The sequence below is a fragment of the Ambystoma mexicanum genome, chromosome 9 (assembly GCF_040938575.1).
Source record: "Ambystoma mexicanum isolate Mex_15411 chromosome 9, UKY_AmexF1_1, whole genome shotgun sequence".
NCBI classification, from domain to species: domain Eukaryota; kingdom Metazoa; phylum Chordata; class Amphibia; order Caudata; family Ambystomatidae; genus Ambystoma; species Ambystoma mexicanum.
Window position 1 is genome coordinate 737,571,212 of NC_090931.1, and position 18,480 is coordinate 737,589,691.

Below are 18,480 nucleotides of genomic sequence, written 5' to 3' on the forward strand. Positions count from 1 at the left end.
TTCCGATGCAGAAAGACTCAATTGCCCTGGCCAAGAAGGCGTCCCTCTATTCCAAGCCTCAGTCCCTCAGCCACCTTGTCCTCAACGCTGCTAGTCAAGTAGGAGAAGATCTTGGAGGCGTATGGGAAAAAGCTGTACTCCAACGCCTCCTTGCACCCAGGTCAGGCCAACACAGATGCCATGCTGGCAGCCGCTAACCAAAGGCTCTGGCGGGAAATTGTGGACTTCCTCCCAGAACTTCCGGCACAGAGGCAAGCATGCTTCAAGGCGGGACCAGGAGAATCCAGGCTGGTAGTGCAGGACATAATGGAGTCCACCGTGGCCCACATCGATACCTCTGCCTGGGCCATCTGCATTACCACCAACATGAGAAGAACGGCCTTGCTCTGGGCTACCAAGTTTTATCCCGATGTCCAGGAAACGCAAATTGGACCTTCCCTTCGAGGGTAATGACCTCTTCCACTCCTCCAAGGACAAGGAATTAGATAAAAAGAAGAACAGCTTGCAAAACCGCAAAGTCTTTATAACTTATTACGAAGGCCACGCCCAAGGCCTAGACCCAGACGCAGCAATGCTCCGACAAGGGGCGGGCCCTTGGCAGCTTCTGAGGCTTCCAGGAACAGAAGTCCAGGCAACCTGACATATGCCTTTTCTCTTTTTCTTCACAATCTTCAATACTCTTTAACCCCTACAAAATAAAAATGACGCAACTATACCACTTGCCTGCACTATGCGCAACTCTTGTCTAACAAGGTCCGCCAATTACTGCGCAACCCTCTGCTCTAACGCAGATGTGCCACCACCCACTCACTCCCTATTGGGTGAGTAGGTTTAAAATCTACGACTACTATGGCAAATCGCCCTCCACCTCCTGAGGTTGCGTCCTATACACCATCAAAATAATCCCTCCCTCTCCCTGTGCATTCATGCTCGGGTACACTCATGTATCCTTCTTTGGAGATTCTCGAGTCTTCTCGACCCCGGAGTCTTCATTTAAAGGTCAGTACCCCCTACCTAGGGAAGGGAGCATTCCGACCAGGAAGACCTTCATAAACTTGGCGTCTGCACGGCCTCCTGAGTGTTGAGCTCTAAGGACGGGTCTGCAAACGTTGTCCCGCATTCGTCCGGGAGTATGGCTAGAATTCCCACGTCTGTTCGAGGAAAGCTGAGTCCCCGTACGGGCCACCAAAAATGTACTGCTGGTCGCCTCAGAATTCACCAGTGAAAATTACAAAAGTAGTCTAAAAAGGAGTATATTCCAGGCAAAAAGTAACACAATTTATTCTGGGCTCAGACACAGATGGGAAAGCGAAATTCAAACAGAATGCGGAACAGAACTGCATGAAAAGCGCTGTAAAAGATATGCCCAAAAACCAAAGCTTTTATAATAATACAAATTAATTAGCATCAACTCATATTGCAACATTAGGATAGTCCTCTATATGAAGCTGATTGGCGAAGTTGTATAATTTCCCTATAGAAGGGCATACATTATCTTGAAATGATTGGGGCCTGCAAACCTTAACACACCACCCTTGGCCCCCCTCTGTGACATCACAGTCCAGCCCAAAATTCCTACATCATAGTGCCAAAACATTGAGACATTTGAGCTGACCAGCGGATCTTTATTCATCTTCTGCCAGTCATCTCCATCAGTTTTTCATTTGAACACAACTGATCATGACACTGTAAGGGCCTTGAAGCCTTGTCAAGCTGACGTTTTAGTGTTGCATCTTAAGAACTCTCAAACCTCTTCCCAGGCCGAGATGTGTTTAGGGGCAATTTGAAACAATCATGGGGCAGTTTGAAACCCTCAGTAGACCAGTTTCATTAAATTAATATGTCGAATTATAAGATGTTTGTGTCTTCACTGCTTTTTCCCGGCACCCAAGAGCTTTGCTTTCTAACCTTGAAAGTATGAAAAGGCTGTTTGTTTCTTACCTTATAATCCTGGGAACAAGTAATTTGCAATGTGCTACCAGCCTCTGCGGCTATGAAGTAAGTTAATAAAATGTGAATGCTCTGAGGCCCGTTTACAGTGTCTCAGGTAATGTTAAATGCATATACTTACCTGTAACCCACTTTTATCGTCTATATGTCATTTGCTTGAAAACACAATTATTTGGGCCCCCCCTCTCCCTCCTCCTTCTACGCTTCCTTCTGCAATGCGCCCCCTTCCATGAGATATCTATTAACTTTTTCTACTACACCATTGGTCTGAGGGTGGTATAAGGCGGTACGCTGGTGTTTAATCACTTGTATTTAGTCTAGAACCTATAGGATACATTGTACTATACATTCCATGTAACCATGGAATAGGCTTTTGGTAACTCAACATGAGATACAACATTTAGTCCATCACCCTGCCCTCTGTAACATGTGTAACCGAGGAAGTGTGGATAGTCATCTTCGACACTGATGCATCTAGTAAGGTACAATTATGTGTACACTGTGATTCCTTTTCATGGATCGGTGGCAGTACACTTGGAAGCGCTTGTCAAGAAGTCTAAGACGTTGACAAGTTGAGATTTTCTAGAGACAGTTTTGGAAAAAGTCCATATCTGACTGTCTGCCAATCCCTGAGGGCAAATGTACAACCTGTTCTCAGGAAACAGTGAGCATGCAGATAAGTCAACTACTAACTGTAGACACAGCATATTTATCTTTAGTGTATTTTCATATATCTACAGCTGCTAAATCCTGAACTTACAAGCTCATTGTTTTATGCATAACACCATCCATTTAATTGAAATCGTTCTGATGTACAAATACTCTGACACAGGACAAATAAAATGCACTTCATCCAGATGTTTTAATCTGGTGAGGTATCGTATACTTTTTCAGTAATAAACTAAAGCAGGATCATCATTCAGGTCCAGAAATTACATTAACCCAAATGAAAATGTTACTTCCAAGGTGTACTAGTCCTGTCTTTGCTGATGTGTCTAAGGATTTCTTTTTTGGCTTTCCTGTCAAAACTTCTTTTCCCCCTGTACCACACGCATGTCTTTTAGGATAACATGACCCCACGGACAAGACTAAGGACAGCAACCACTGCTATTATTGTCTTGTTCATTGTATTGAATGGTTTGAGACAGGGAGCGTCTGTTCTGTCTTTTTACATGAAATCGAAGGCTTCTTTGCATTGGTTAGTCCAATCATACTTTCCTCCCTTTCTCTGCAATTTCCTCAATTTTTATTTTTAAAGGTTCTCACAAACCTGGCGTAGTACTCCACCATAACCATGAAGGATTTGAGTTGTCCTTTGTTCTGTGGGTCTGGTGCTAGTGCAATCGCTTATATGAGGATTCCTTTGGGTTCCATCCCTGCTGCTGGGACGCCACAGGAAGTCTAACTTGTCAAAGTATAGTTCACCATTTTCTGTCTTTAATCGGAATCACTTTCCCTTTAGTCTTGCAAGCACCTTCTCTAGTCCTGCGTCATGTTCATCTTTCGTGGTTCCATGTATCAGTATGCCATATTGAAAGAATTTGATATTATTCCCTGGAGTGTTTCAGTCATGCTTCTTTAAAATAAAATACTGATGCTACAAAGCAGAGACCGAACGGCATGCACCTGTACTTGTAATTACAATAGGTTGTCACAAATGCTGTCAAATGTTTTGATTCCATTTGCAATTTGACCTAATAGTACGCACTTGTTATGCCATGGCTCCAATATGTTTCTTCTCCTTGTAGTGATTGCATTATCTCTGTTATATTTGGTAAAGGAAAATTGCCACTCACCACTTCTTGATTCAGTCCCCTGAGGTCGATGCTCATTCTCAGCTGCTCAGACCCATTCCTTCATGTAATTACTACTGGGCTCAACCATTCTGTTGCTTCTACTGTCTCTATTACATTTTCCTTCAGTAGTCAATTGAGCAGTGTTTGCAGTTCTTCTATCACTGTGACCGGTGCTAATCTTACTTTTTATTTTACTTGTGTGGTGCCTTCTCATAGTTTAATTCTGTGCATAGATTTTTGAGTGGCCCTATGGTGTCTTCAAATACTTCAGCATACTTATCCAGTGGGTCTGGACTTCTTGTGCTGATCACGTGTTCCTTGGCGTTAGGATCTAATTTGATTTCTAGTTCGACTGGATTTAGTTAGCCTAGCAGCGCCTCACTGTGCAGTCTGTGACACACACCTTCCCTTTAGTTCTTCTGTCCTTGATTTGTATTTCAGCCTTGAAGTATCCTATTATTTTGATCTCTTTGCCACTGTAGACTCCTGGATAGGTTCTGGCTTTCTTTAGTTCCCTTACTTCTTCATACTGTTTTGTCATACTACTTTTCAGATATGATTGTGAGGTCTGAGACGAAGTCAGCCATCATTCATATAAGCTTGCCCCATTTTTGCACTTTGCAGTCCGGTTTTTCTATTTTCCTTTTCTTTTAAGAGTATAGATGCTTTGGAATTCCTGCGATCATGTTTATAGCAGGGCTGTCTCTATGTACCCAAGGAGCTTTCTATTGAAGGAATTGCCTGCTCTGGTTAGTGGGATGGGATCTTGGGACCATATACACCAGAGGCAACTGCATTGTGTCCATTGACCCCTTTCATTACTGGGTCATTGAAGTGAAAATCAATACGAAATACACCAATAGAAGCCTGTTCTATGAATTGAATAAATCATTGATATTCTGGAGGAAAATCACTGACTACATCATGTATTTCCTAAGTGAATATTTTAAAGTGCAAAAATGTGATAGTTTGCATTGTTAAGAAAGTGATTATAACATGTTTTACTACCTTTCATTGGGATTGAATCTAAAGGTTATGTCTGTATTTGATTGTGGTTGAAGTATTATTGCTACATCTAACTGAAAGGTTTTAAAGTTGTATTCATGATTTAAAGAATGAGCTTATGAAATCTCAACTCCCCATTGAGGTCTGTTAGTACCTCATTTTACCACATCATGACATATGTATCACTCATTTCTTGTATTAGTGATATATCATCATATGTTTTTATAGACATTGGGCCTCATCACGGGTTGGGCGGAGAAGTAAAAATGTAGCAGTAACACTATTACCGCGCATTACCGCTCCACCCAATCCTGAGTTTGGGTGGAAAGTTGGAGATTTACCTGGCCACTTTCCACCCATAGTCAGTGCTATTACCATGGCGCTATTAGCACCGGCAGTAATAGCGCCGGAAATGCCCCCATAAAGTTCTACGGACATTGAAAAAATGAGGATTTACAGCCTACTGCAACTCGGGATCTGATGCTAATAGCGCCGGATCGAGTTGCGGTATCCTGGTGGATTTACGGCTGGCATACCACCCAACTTGTGATGAGGCCCAATATCTAAAATTCACAGCTGGGAAAGAGTGCTCAGCCTACCAGGTGGCTGGAAACACGATGGACACTGCCAGTATCTGCCCACGCTCCACTAGTCATTTGTGACCCTTCACTGGATGCCACCATGTTTTTATCAGTGCCTCCGCCCCCCAACCCCTTCCTTAGCTCCACTCCACCCCCTTGCCCCAACGTCATCCCCAACCATCCTGCTCCCGAACTTACCTGCTGACCCGGATCTCCCAGCTCTGGCTGGCGTACTCCTTCTCCTGCCTGTGCCAGGCCCACCACAAGAATAGAAAAGGGATTTAGTCCCTTTTCTATTTACTGTTGTCGTGGGGAGCCTTTTTTTTTTAAGCAAAGGAAAATAGAGTGAGACTACTCTATTAAGACTGGTGCTCTCAGTTGGCCCTACTACAAGGGCTGTACTCTTTAGCTCTATTAGTACTGAGTATCCACTAAAGTTCCAATTAAATCATCCAATTCTTAATCATTTTCAAAAGAAAAATATTTATTCCATATCTCTTGGTTTTTCTTCTTTGAGAGAATATTCTATTTCATATTCCATGAGGACAAACATAAAATACTGCCCGTAATTGTATGTACATTTTGCCAATGCGTTTCGGTTATTTAACCTTCGTCAGGGCCGTACAACAACTTAAATGTGCCCAATATATTACTCTATTTCATTTTTAAATCAACATTTAAAGAAACAAGATCATTCCACAATAATATTAGAATATAATACATAAATTTAAACACACATACCGGTTCCATGTTGTGTCAAAATGTTCCAGCAATTGTAGTGGTGGAAATGTTGAAAAACAGAAAAAAGAAGAAAACAAACAGGAAACCATTTTTCGTTTTCATCAATGATACTAACATTGCAATCATCGTTTAAACGTTAACAAATGAGATCGAATGTACCTTCAAATCCAATGGATTATAAATTCGTAACTGAAGAATCCAATCTGAGTGTATATTCCTGTAGGTCTTACGTAAATTGTAATTATTAAACAATACAGGTTTGAACCGCTATTTACTGCAAGCGTGTGATGCATACGTACCATTACTCAGCAGAAAAGCGCTCTGCAGAACAACGCTCTGTGGAAGTCAGACGCATTTGTGAAGCCGTGAACGCAACTAGGGAAAGAAAGGGAGTATTTATATGTTGTCATGGAAACCCAAAGGCGTTGCGTAGAAACACGTACGCCTTGGGTCCCACCTCCGTGCGAGCATGGGAGGCAGGAATGTTGCCATGACAACGCTGAATGCTATGAAGGTAAAATAAGTGCAAACTGAACGCGAATTGAAAACAAAGCCGATGCAACCCGGCATCGTAAATGGAGGTGTCATGGAGATCCAGGAGCGTCGCGTGGAGCTTTTTTTTTTGACAGGTCATCAGGCTCAAGCCATATACACACAGCCTGTCTCCTGGGCAAAATAAAAAACAGTTGACAATGTTCGCGCCCCAGAAGGAACCCCGCGGTGCGAATAGCTATCACCCCCTTGTCCGGGGGCACACATGGCCAGTAACGGCTCTGAGCCATCTCTAATGCTATTACTTCACTTGGGCCTTATTTAGCTCAGGCTGGCGGGCTGTGACCAGCCCTGTACATGCCCATATATCCAAGTATGTTGGGGTCATTGCTATATAAAAATATTGATCATGGTTGTGGGACAAATCCAGGGAATTCGTCCTTTTCTCCAAGGGGGAGCTACCCCATTTGTGACTGGGGAGGTGAGCCTGCAATGCTTAACACCCTGTAGGGGACAAGGCATGCAAGAATCGAGTTAAGATAAAGAGACATTTGTTTGTCATGAACTTTGAACTGTAAAACGAGGGTCGTGGCCTGCAAGAAGGCTAAGAGACATTTGGGTGGAGTCACAAACCAGCCACTCCTGCCAGGATTGAGAGAAAGTCCCTTTCCAGATCTTTCTGGTTGAGTATGTTAATAATTGTTGTTATTTGTGAGGGCAGAACTTAGGCTAGATTAGGATTTGGACAGAGGACGGAATTATGTTGTAAGGCCTCCTGACGAGCACCCTTTATTGTTTGCTTTAGATAGGGCCAAGAACATCTAGTAGTAGGGACAGGGCAGGCCTTATTCTCTTTTGTTTAATAAAGCACAAGTTGTAAGATGATCTCTTGTCCATCTCCTGGGTCTGATTTACTATAGTTGTCATTCATTAAATGCTGATTTACTTTTATTGGAGATATTTTCCAATTGTTATACATTTCTGCTTAGTCCTTACTTCACATATTTTACATGTTGCCTTTTGCAGGTGTGGCCCGTCAAAACAACCCAGTCAGTCAAGAACAAATCGCAGATGAGCAAGCCCTGCCGACACTTGTTCACCTACTAAAAACACATCCCTCCCTTCCGATAAAGGTATGCAAGTTCAGTGTCTTTGAAAACAAGTTTTGTGTAGCACAAAGCTGCCATTGCCATGGTTTTCTAGTGCTGTAACTTTTACTGTATCTTTGCTGCACAGTCAATTTGTTAACCAAAGCAGTACTTGATGCGCAACCTCAGGAAATGTGGGATATGAAATATGAATATGAGATATGAAATGTGAGATTTGCAAATAATGTTAAATGATTAAGTTAATTCTACAAGTCTCGGTCCCCATAATGCTATTTAATTATGTTGTTTAATGAGTTGTACTTTCTGTGGCCCCTTTCTCTCTATTCATGTCACCCTAGTTCTTCATTTGATTATATAGACATACTTCTCCATTGCTTGATAGAAAATAACACACTGTAAAAACTGGATCATGACTTTATTATACCTTTAAGCCCACCCCTCACGTTGACCTCTTCAGAGCTCCGTATAACTGTTTTCAAATTATGGGCTCAACCATAGAATGTGAACTGGATGAATCTGATGATGTCATCACTCCTTTCCCTGAGGTAGCCACTACTTAGGTGGCAAGGGGACAGCAGCCACTATCTGATTCTGACCCTGGGGAAGGCTATATTAGGAAGGACTACATGGAGAGAGGCGAACCTCAGTGATGACACAGCATCATCGGAGACAGTCACAGACTCACCATTCCCTTTTAGGGATGTTCACTCCCTTCCTCATGGCTTGATTGCATATTGTAACATTCTCCCTCAACCACTTGCCAAGTGTACTTCAAGTATTCCCCAATATCACATAAGAAACAGCATAGCAACAACTGAGATGAGGAAGACGTGAGGAGCAATGATGATTACTCCTAATGAGAACCACTGTCAGCGGTCTAGTCACTGGGGAAATTCGCATGACCTGACATGGTTTAAAATCATGCTGGGAAGAGAAGCATGGAGTTCTCCAGCTCAGAACAGAGTGAGGTACCGGCGGCGACGCAGAAGTCCAAGCAGCTACACGGAGTAAGAGGGCAGCGCAGTGAGCGACGTGGTCAGGGAGGTACTCTGCAGAATTTGGAACGAAGCACATGGAAGCAGGTCGTGCTTCCTGACCTATGCATAGGCTGGAAAGCTGACTGAAGCCCGAACGTCTACTGGAGGTGCCGGCAAGGGCAGAGAGAGAGACGCGGGAGATGGAGAAACATCTGAGTTGGAGTCGGGACCTCGGAGGAAGCACAAGAAGAGAACTGATGAGCCCAGGGAAATGGTTGGGATGCCGAAGCACTGTCGGGCGGGATAATGAAAGCCCTAGACAGTGGGAATGGGCCAGACAGTACGAACTTGGGGGAGACCAAGAAGGAAAACCAAAGACACATTACATGTTCTAACCTGGTGGAAGAATATAGCAAATGTTTGGAAAGCAAGCTGAATTATTATATTAAAAGTACCAAACACACGTTTTTGAAAGAAACTGCATAGATGTCCTTGCAGGGAAGTATACCAGTCAAAGTCAAGTTTTTTAAAGAAACTGCATGCAAATACTGGCAGGAGAGTATACCAGGCAAAGCCAGGTGTTTGAAAGAAACTGCATAGAACTCCTGGCCAGAGAGTATTCTAGGTGAAGCCAAGTGTTTGACAGAAGCTTCATAGATGTCCTGGCAGCCAAGTGTGTTCAAACAAGTGAAAGAGCCTGCATCGAAGACCTGGCAGGAGAGTAAACCAGGCAAAGTCAAGTGTGTGTGATAAACTACAGTAAGAAGAGAATCTCAAGGAAGATCCATTCCCTTAAGAATGTGAATTGTTGTAAACGTTGAAAAGAGTCTGGCACGGAAGTATACCAGGTGACCTGGGAGCCTGGAACCCGCACCCAAATTGTAATGGAGCGAAAAGAGAATCCCAAGGAAGACTTAGGATTTTGAACTGTCTTGAATGTGAAGACAAACCTGCGGAAGGGAGCCATTTCCATAGGAACAGTTAACCCACAGAGAGGAGGGAGTTATCCTCTTTGATTACAGGGAACTTGGCTATTCTTTGTTTGACCTTTTTGCTTTGGAGAAAAGGAATCTGGGAAAGGGAGCCATTCCTTGGAACTGTGAACATTGTCCACTTGGATCTTTTTGGTTGGAATTATAATTTTGTTTTGGATTAAAAAATGTGTGCACTTTGAGAACCAGAGACATTATCCTTCGCACCTTAGAGTTAGTTTTAGAGTGTGAGGGCCAGGATAGGACACAGGACTTATTTCAGCTTTGGACGTATTGACAAAAGACAGACCCATTAGTTTTGGTTGAGGTAGGGAAACTACTCCTAGAATAGGCATAATGAGGCATTTTCCAACTCCTTTATCATTTAATAAATGTTTATAAGCAAAAACATGATCCTCTGTGTCCGCATCTCATTCCTGGCTCCTCACAGAACATAAACATTAATACCTATATCTGAGTTCTAATGTTGTGGAGCTTGTTTGGTACACAAAGTGTTGTATACAGGTTTTACAGTCGGTGAAGCTCCATGTCTCAGTGTCTACCAACTCCTCTGGAGATTGTGAACATATGTATAATGGATCTTCCACCTTAGTGTATAATAAGATATTTCTCTTCACTCCTCGCCATATATCTCTTTCCCTCTCCTCTATGCATGTTTCTACTCACCAGAAAAGTCTAGGTGCCATCTCCTTCCATTCCAGATATCGTGGCCCGTATCCCTTTAAGTTTGGGCAGGCAGTTCCCCTGGGTCACCTTGATGTTTCTTCCCAATTGCTGTCTTAACTACAACATCCTCCTGCACACCGGATGTAAGTTGCTTGATGACCATGATCAACTAAAAGCATCCTCAGTATTTTCCACTCCCTTCCCCCTCTCTCTTCACTTCACACTACCATGTGTGGGACTGCCTACTTTCTCGAAAGTAAACCTGAAACAGGGACCAATGGTGCAGCAGATGCCATTTTAAGGAGATTGCTGCATATGTGGAAGGGTGCTAGGGTCTCAGGTAGTTTGACACAAAGCTCTGTAGTGATTTGCTTTCACATGGTACGTTCTGTTCTCCATCACCCACCATGTTTTAAGTGGTTCATGGGCATTTTTTAATTTTTTTTATTCTTTGTTGTGCTTATAGTTTTAAAAATACATCAAAACCTTACACACATTTTTAAAATGTTTAGCGTTCAAACATTAGAGATCAAAATCTAAATCATCCTAGCAATTTGGTTCCACAGATTAAGTTGAACAAATCTCAGTATATACATTCCTCTACTATTTAAAAAGGTTTCTACCTAATTCACATGTATATTAAATTAAATAAATACAGTTAACAGATCATTAAAACAAGGAAATCATACAAATTGGTGTTTCAGTTTTAAGTTTACTCATGCGGACTGTCCTTCCAGATTCCTGTTCTTCAAGTTGGGTGCTCTAGTAATGAAATGATCATTAAAAATTGGAACAGTGCTTTACTTAATTGGCGAGGTATTTTTGACCTGCACATCTTCCAGAGTATAGATCCAGTATTACTCCCATATCGGTCTATACATTTTTTAAAACAGAGCATATGTTGATCTCAAAATTGACCACAATTTAGGAGTAAATGTTCTATAGTCTCTTTTGGATCTAAGCAGAATCTACAACATTCCACATCACCCTTTCTCCATTTCACCAAAGTTGTTCAGGTTGGTAGGATATTCAATCTAAATCTCATTAAAGTATATCCTACTTTCCACGATGGATATTTCATAAGGCACTGTGTACACACACCTAATCTTTTATGGTTGTTAATCACATTTTGGTATCTCTCAAATCTCCCTGCTACATCACATGTTTTACACCAGTCTCCTAGCCAGAATCTGTTTTTATAACTGCCCAGGACCTGCTCAAGTAAGATACCCTCCAGTCCCAGCTCTTCCAGCGACTATGTGGTGGACTCAAATAGGTTATTACTAAGATGCGCTTGATTCTCTTTAAATTCTGTGAACATGGGCATTTTTGTTCTGTGGTGCAGGGCAGTGGATGACCCGGCGTGGATCATCCCCGGAGCTCCCCAGACACATCGGTCATGGTATTGGTTGGTTCTCACTCTTCCCTCTGACATCTGTTTGAGCTTGTAACAGACACTAAGTCAAGATGGTTTCCACCATGGCTTGTTGATGTTTTGTGTGCCCTTGCACAGCCATATAACCTAGGTAGGTGATTTCACTCAGCTGTTTCCTCGGTCAAGAATCTGGGTGCACATGCGGTCTGTTATTAACCACAACCTCGACTTTTTCACCCGGGAGGTTAAATTCATAAATGGACAAACTACTCCCTGATTTCTTTTTAAATTGACAGAGGGGCTTACCACCAACACCGCTGCTCTGTACAGAGAACCCACCCAAAACCCAAACTGATTCCAAACATGTGCAACTAAGTCCAGACCCCATCTTCTGACTTTCAAGCAACTCCAAAGCTGCTCTACCATTAATACAAATGAAAAGGATGAATTCAAAAGTCATGGATGCTAATAAATGGTTCAACATTGACATCAGCAATCTAAAAAGGATGCATAAGTATTGAATGCCAAAAGAGCAAATCTGGAAATGATGAGCAAATCTGGAAATGACGAAGATGGCACCCTCCTTATAATGTGCATGAGGCAATATTTCATAGCAGTCAAAAAGAGCAAAACTTATTTTTGCATTAAAGAGGAATCAAACTGTTATAAGGTGCTTTTCAAAATATTGGTTAAGTCCTCCCAGAACAACACTGTTGAAGCCCTGCTGACTATGAAACAAAGTATCTAAAATGGTCCCTTTCTCATTTCACATTCTCTCCTTCACTGAATGAGGTATTGCCAACAGTCTCAGACCTGTCGACTGAACACTGCTCAGCTTCTTACCTGAAAGAATACATCCACACCCTTTCCTTAGACATCACCAACCTGTTCATTGTGTCCCTCCAACACGCCTTGGTCCCTGGCTCAACCACTTCCTCAGAATTTTGAAGTTTCCTGTGGTCATGCCTCGAGAATGCCATCCATTTCTAGTTTTGGTTGTTATTCTGGAGCTTGTAGTTTTCCTAAATTTCAAATGGGAAAGAAAAATGCTACAAGTCACAGAACCCAAAAGGTAAAAAAACAGGACTGGATGTTGTTCTTACGCATGGCCACGGGAAATATGAGAGCTCTGTCTTGTAGATGTCAAGTCAAGAATCTCCTGCTCTGTGATTATGTGTGTGTACGTTAATTTCCATAATAAGTAATGTGGTATCCCCAGCTATATGCTCATGACATTTCGACATTAGATTGTTTGATTCAATGTCAATAGATAAAGAACTCGGACAATTTTACAACATGCAAACATATTCTTTGTATTCCATTGAGAATCCAGCATTTGGATCCCACTGTTTAGAAAAAAGAATGTTATTTAAGGAAATATATGTTTAAGCTGGGATCGGGCATACAAAAGTGAAAAAGGGTGGACGAAAGGGACAGAAGTTGTCAAAGGGGGGCAGGGGAGGTCAGGGGTGTTGAAGGGGTCGAGAGGGGGCAGAGAGAATGAACCACCGTTTTTTAAATAAAGGGTGAAAACACATTCTCACCAAATAAATACTAGATGAAGAGCAACTATAGCCATTATCACTAAAAGAAAATTCAAATATATGACCTCTAGCCATTCTTTACTGTAATATCTAGCTTGTGTAACAATATACAAAAGAACAAGAAAACCTGATTGTCTGCATCAGTGATGAGGTCATGTCGCCATTTGTGACACTGTTAATTCTTATGTTTTGCTTGTAATGCTTATTTTTTATATCTAGGTTGAAGTGGCATGCACATTGGCCTGTATCATTTTAAGGAATAATCGTCTACAAATTTCTTTACAAGAGGAGGGCTTTAAGTATTCTGATGTCCTAGAACTTCTCCACACACCTGACAAGGTAAAACTTGAAGCATGGGGCATTTTGCGGTGTAGAACAATACATTACTATCTTTAATTTGGGTGAGTGAAAAAAGAATAAAAACCAGTAGTCACTGTTATTAATGTCATGATTACTTATAGGTAATCTTCACTACTCTGATTTAACTTGTATTGTCACAGTCTTTTCTTTAGATTCTCCTGGACCAAGGGAGCCACTACCTCTTTAGTTTAGTTAAAAGCATGAGGGACATAAGTAGGGGTTTGCCACTGGATGGTGACTCTTTTCAGTTGCAACAACATCCTGACACATCCATTAGCACTTTTAGTTCAGGTAGGGAAACCACTCTTAGAGGTAGGGAAAGTTAGGTGTTCTCTTTATTTTCGTTACCAATAAAAGTTTATGGCAACAACCATGCCAGTCTCCTCCTTCTGCACCCTCATATGATCCATCAAATAATCACACAACACCAAAGGACTGCTGTAAGCACGCCTATATTGTAATTATATACCGAAACCAAAACCAAGCCATATCCTCTAGATCTTCTGAACAGATGAAAGCACAGAAGCCCTGGGGGGACACTGTTGCGTCTGAGCGAGGATGGTCGCATAAACGTGTGCTCCGTGCTGGGAATATCCTGGTAACTGATAAACTTGGCGGGGTCCCACCAATATCATTGGTATTGGGCCTCCTGCAACATTGGGGACATCTATGGCTGCTGACCGACTCTCGGCCCTGCTGATACTGCTGCCACAGAAATATTTCATTTTAAAGATCGCCGCTGTGGGTTGCTGGGGCTGGCTGTGCCACAGCACCACAAGCCCTGCCTCTGCTGGCACCCGAGTGCAGGGAGCTTTGGGCCTGTGGGGGGAGGAGTTACACCGGCCTGGAGTGCGATGGGCTTGCGCTTTCCAACCACAGATTGTTAATAGACGGCACTTCTCTCCCCCTGCCTGCGCGGTGCCTGGGGTCTCTGAGCCGCCGCCAAAAACTAACGGAGGTTGGACTGTGCGCTGTTATCCCGGCGGTGCCTACCCTACTGACCACCATTGACCTAGCTTCCATCGTGCTGCTGCCTTGGGGAGCCCCCCTTGAGCTGAGGTATGGGCGGGCGCCGGGGGTTGCCCATGGTGTGATACGCCCTCACACTCTCAACGAGACGTTCCGTGGGGTACAGTTACAGGCTAATGTCGGTGATCTTGCTTGCCCGCTGGAGGTCCGGAACAGTGGGTGAGGCAGACGCGCGTAAGTGAGGCTGATACGTTGGGGCTGCACCATACAATGTATTCGCGGGCACCGACTAGACTGTGCCATCGGGCCTGCTGCATTCCCTGCCGGACCGCCGCCCTGACTGCCTCTAATCACTGGTGCAGCGTTACAGGTGGCGACACCATTGGTCCCGTTGCGGGCCCCCGCGAGACTGTCCACCTCTCCTTGAGTGACCCTGTGATGTTGTGGTGAGGGGGCCTGCACGTCTGTCCGGACACATCATCTACTATAGGAGCGCACTACAAGGTCGTTGCATGCGACCAACATATTTCCCGGCCACAGAGTCATGTGAAGAGCACTATCAGCCGCCGTGATCAACCCGAGCGGCGGAGGCGTTGTAGGTTCATCAGCTTAGTGCTCGACCTACGTGGGAGGCCATAATTCATGTGAGGAGTTTCAGTCATCCTGCTGTGAGGTGAGTTTGTTTGTTTGTTTTAATATTTAAAATGCGCGCCAGACCTGAGGGTATCAGGGCGCAATAAGCATCAAGAAGTTGTTCAGCTTGGTTACATTGCTGTGCAGGTGCAGGCAGTTTATACAGTTTATACAGGAAGGAACTTGAGGGCATATGATTACGTATTTACACAATATATACAATGCAAATGCTCAGCGTGCAAAGTATGTACAGGTGCTTATGCATATTTAAGCAGTATACACAATATGTAATCATGGTGAGCACAAAGTGTACAGTCATGTCCCGACCCCTATGGAACCACCTTGCTTCATCAGAGGGGCGAACTGGGGGGAACCCCCGCCTTCATCGGCGCAGGATTCTGCACAACCTGTCACTCCTCATTTCTAGGATATCCTGCACACCATCTTTCGGAACCATGAGGAAACGCACTCACACTATACCACTTACCATCTGGGCGGCCCGCTCGCCCTCCTGACTTGGTGAGACATACCTGAATGTGCACCTCTCCCTGTCCACACGCAGTGATGCTGGAATTGTGGTCAACAATGGGCGATTTGTGAATGGTAACTGAAAAATGTCACCTGCAGAGCCCACACCTTTGTGCAGCTCTATGGGGGTGGGGGGAGGGGTGCCCTGTCCAACATTCTGCCACATTCTGCTGTAACTCCGAGATCTGATCAGATGATGGGGCTCGCCTTGCGGGGGCCCCATGTCTGTTCTTCTGCTGCACATGCCGGCGTGATGACACATACCCTACTGTGATAACACTGGACAATCTCCCATAGCCAGGTTCACCTCCCTTGGCCCCCTGTGGCACCCAGACCCTGGGTTGGTGGGAGCTTCCGACGACTCCAGGTCAGCCACTGTGATACTTGAATTAAAAGCTACAACCCCCTTCTTCTACATGAGCTGAGTCAGACTCCCCTCTGCTGCCCAGTGCTCCCTGGGGGTATGCATACGGGCCAATCCCTGGTGTTGGGGTGTCAGATCCTCTTATGGTGCAACACACTGGTGGTTGATAAACCCTTTGGACGACTACCGTGTGGGCTACATCCCATCATTACAAATCCACACCGACCTTGTACCACAGACAGCCACAGGCTGGCCCCACCATTCATAGCCAGTTACGCTGACAGCACGACAAGAGGGGCCAACAAAAAACAGAGCTCCATCAGTATGGATGCGAAAGCAACGCAGAAATCAGCGGAGTTGCAGGCCGATCAGGAAGCTGCCACGTCGGTGACCCAGAGACATCCAAAATGTTTGAGTATATGCGTGAGGGGTTCACTGCCCTACACTCAAAGCTAAACAATATGAGTGGGAACATCTGCTCAATCAAGGCCCATATGGAAAAGACGGACAGCTGGGTAACGGAGGTTGAAAACAGGATTAGCAGTGCAGAGGATGAGGACCTCGAATCACACTCTAGGCGTAACAACATTTGCATTATTGGTATACTGGAAGACAACATTGAGAGCCCCATGGAGGACTACATCGAACAGACCCTGTTATCCCTGCTGGACTCCCCAAAAGTGTCTCCACAGTTTTCTATTGAGAGGGCCCATCGATCTTTAACAGCTAAACCCAGGCCAGGTGCTCCCCCCCCGCCCGATCATAGCAAGGGTGTTGAATTACCGTGACAGGGAAGCCCTACTCAGAGCTGCAAGGGTCAAAGGTGAACTGCTCCTGGAGGCCTCCAGGATCCATCTTTACCCAGACTTTTCCACCGCGCTTCACAGGAGCAGAAAACATTCTTGTCTGTGACCTCAGAGTCCGATACTCTGTTATACCCTGTGAAGCTCAGGGTGGAACATGCAAACCGGGTTTACTTCTTTACCATCCCGGAGGAGGTGACTAAATTCATCGAAGAACACTTTCCCGAATGACTGGCCCATCGGGATTGCTACTGGGGGACCCCCCCCCCCCCGGCCACTCCTTGTGTTGTTGTACTCCTCTGGCGGCCAGGCACCGCAATGTCTATTCTTCGCTGAAGTGAAGCCCTTGGTTTAATACCTGGTCCTGCATGTTAGACCTATATTGCAGTAACGAAAGTTTTGTCAGTGACCTTATGCCACAGTGATCTAGTCAATGTCTCAGTATGAGTGCGTTCCAGCTCGTTTGGCACAAAGACCCCCAGGCAAAGTCGCCTATGGTTGTTTTCAAGTTTTGCTTATGTTTGGGGTTCACCCCTCCGATTGGGGGAGAGGTGTGGGTGGGGGTGGGAGGGATAGGGGTTACGACAAGAAAACTGCTTGGCAAGCATTTGGGGACTGAAATCTCCTTATTATCTATGAGACCATTGAGCCTACTGTACTACACTGGGATGGAGAGTGGTATCCAATAACCTAGTCTTTTATCCTCTAGTGATGTACAACTGTGGAAACTATGGCTGACACTATCATGTGTATGAGCTGGAACGTACGGGGAATGGGTAATTTTGCTTAAAGGCGGAAACTCTAGCTCTACGTCGAGAGACACCATGTTACTGTGCTCTTCCTACAGGAGGTCCACTCCCTTGCTGGTACTTGTGAGGGATTTGCAAGATCTTGGGGTCCTCAACGGTATTATACTGTCTACTCTTCTCAGAACCGTGGTGTTATGACCATTATACATAAGAGTCTCCAATTTAAACAGAAAGTGGTCCACATTGATCATGCAGGGCGTTATGTATTATTATCTGGTACCTTGCAGGGTAAGGAAATTGTATTGTTAAACTTGTATGGTCCAAACATTGATGACCCTGATTTCTTTGAACATCGCTTCACACTCCTATCCACTTGGGGGTGGAGGGGCGTGGGGGTGGTGGGGACTTTAATACTATTCTCGACATTCACTATGATAGATCTGGATCCAAACCTCGCCAACTACCCAGGGCAGCTAAGACCATCCTAGATCTACAAGCTCACTTCGAACTCGCTGACCCGTGGCAATTGTTACACCCCGACTCCCGCACATTCTCCTTTTACTCGTCAGTACATGACTCCCATTCCCGCATGGCTCATCACAGACACTTTACTTGCAACTATCACTCATGTCTCCATCCTCGCTAGTACATTCTCCGATCACTCACCAGTGACACTATCTCTTAGATGGGCTACGGATGAACATACGACCCGCACATGGAGATTTAAACCATACTCCCTCTTGGAGGTTGCTTTCGAAGCCGAACTAGGTACAGATATTGATGATTTTTTTTACGCTGAAAACCAGCTCAGTTATATCTCAGACCACCCTATGGGAGGCATTCAAA

General features: G+C 44.3%; 1 protein-coding gene across 2 annotated transcripts in view; it reads left to right on the forward strand.

Moving 5' to 3' along the window:
- Positions 1 to 18,480, forward strand: part of ANKAR (ankyrin and armadillo repeat containing) — a 1,891,262-nt gene that overhangs the window by 1,403,390 nt on the left and 469,392 nt on the right. For both annotated transcript variants that reach the window (XM_069615641.1, XM_069615642.1), the window contains exons 18-19: positions 7,592 to 7,698; positions 13,448 to 13,567. In XM_069615641.1, coding sequence (XP_069471742.1) covers positions 7,592 to 7,698; positions 13,448 to 13,567 — 227 coding nt within the window. The remainder of the gene's footprint in view (positions 1 to 7,591; positions 7,699 to 13,447; positions 13,568 to 18,480) is intronic.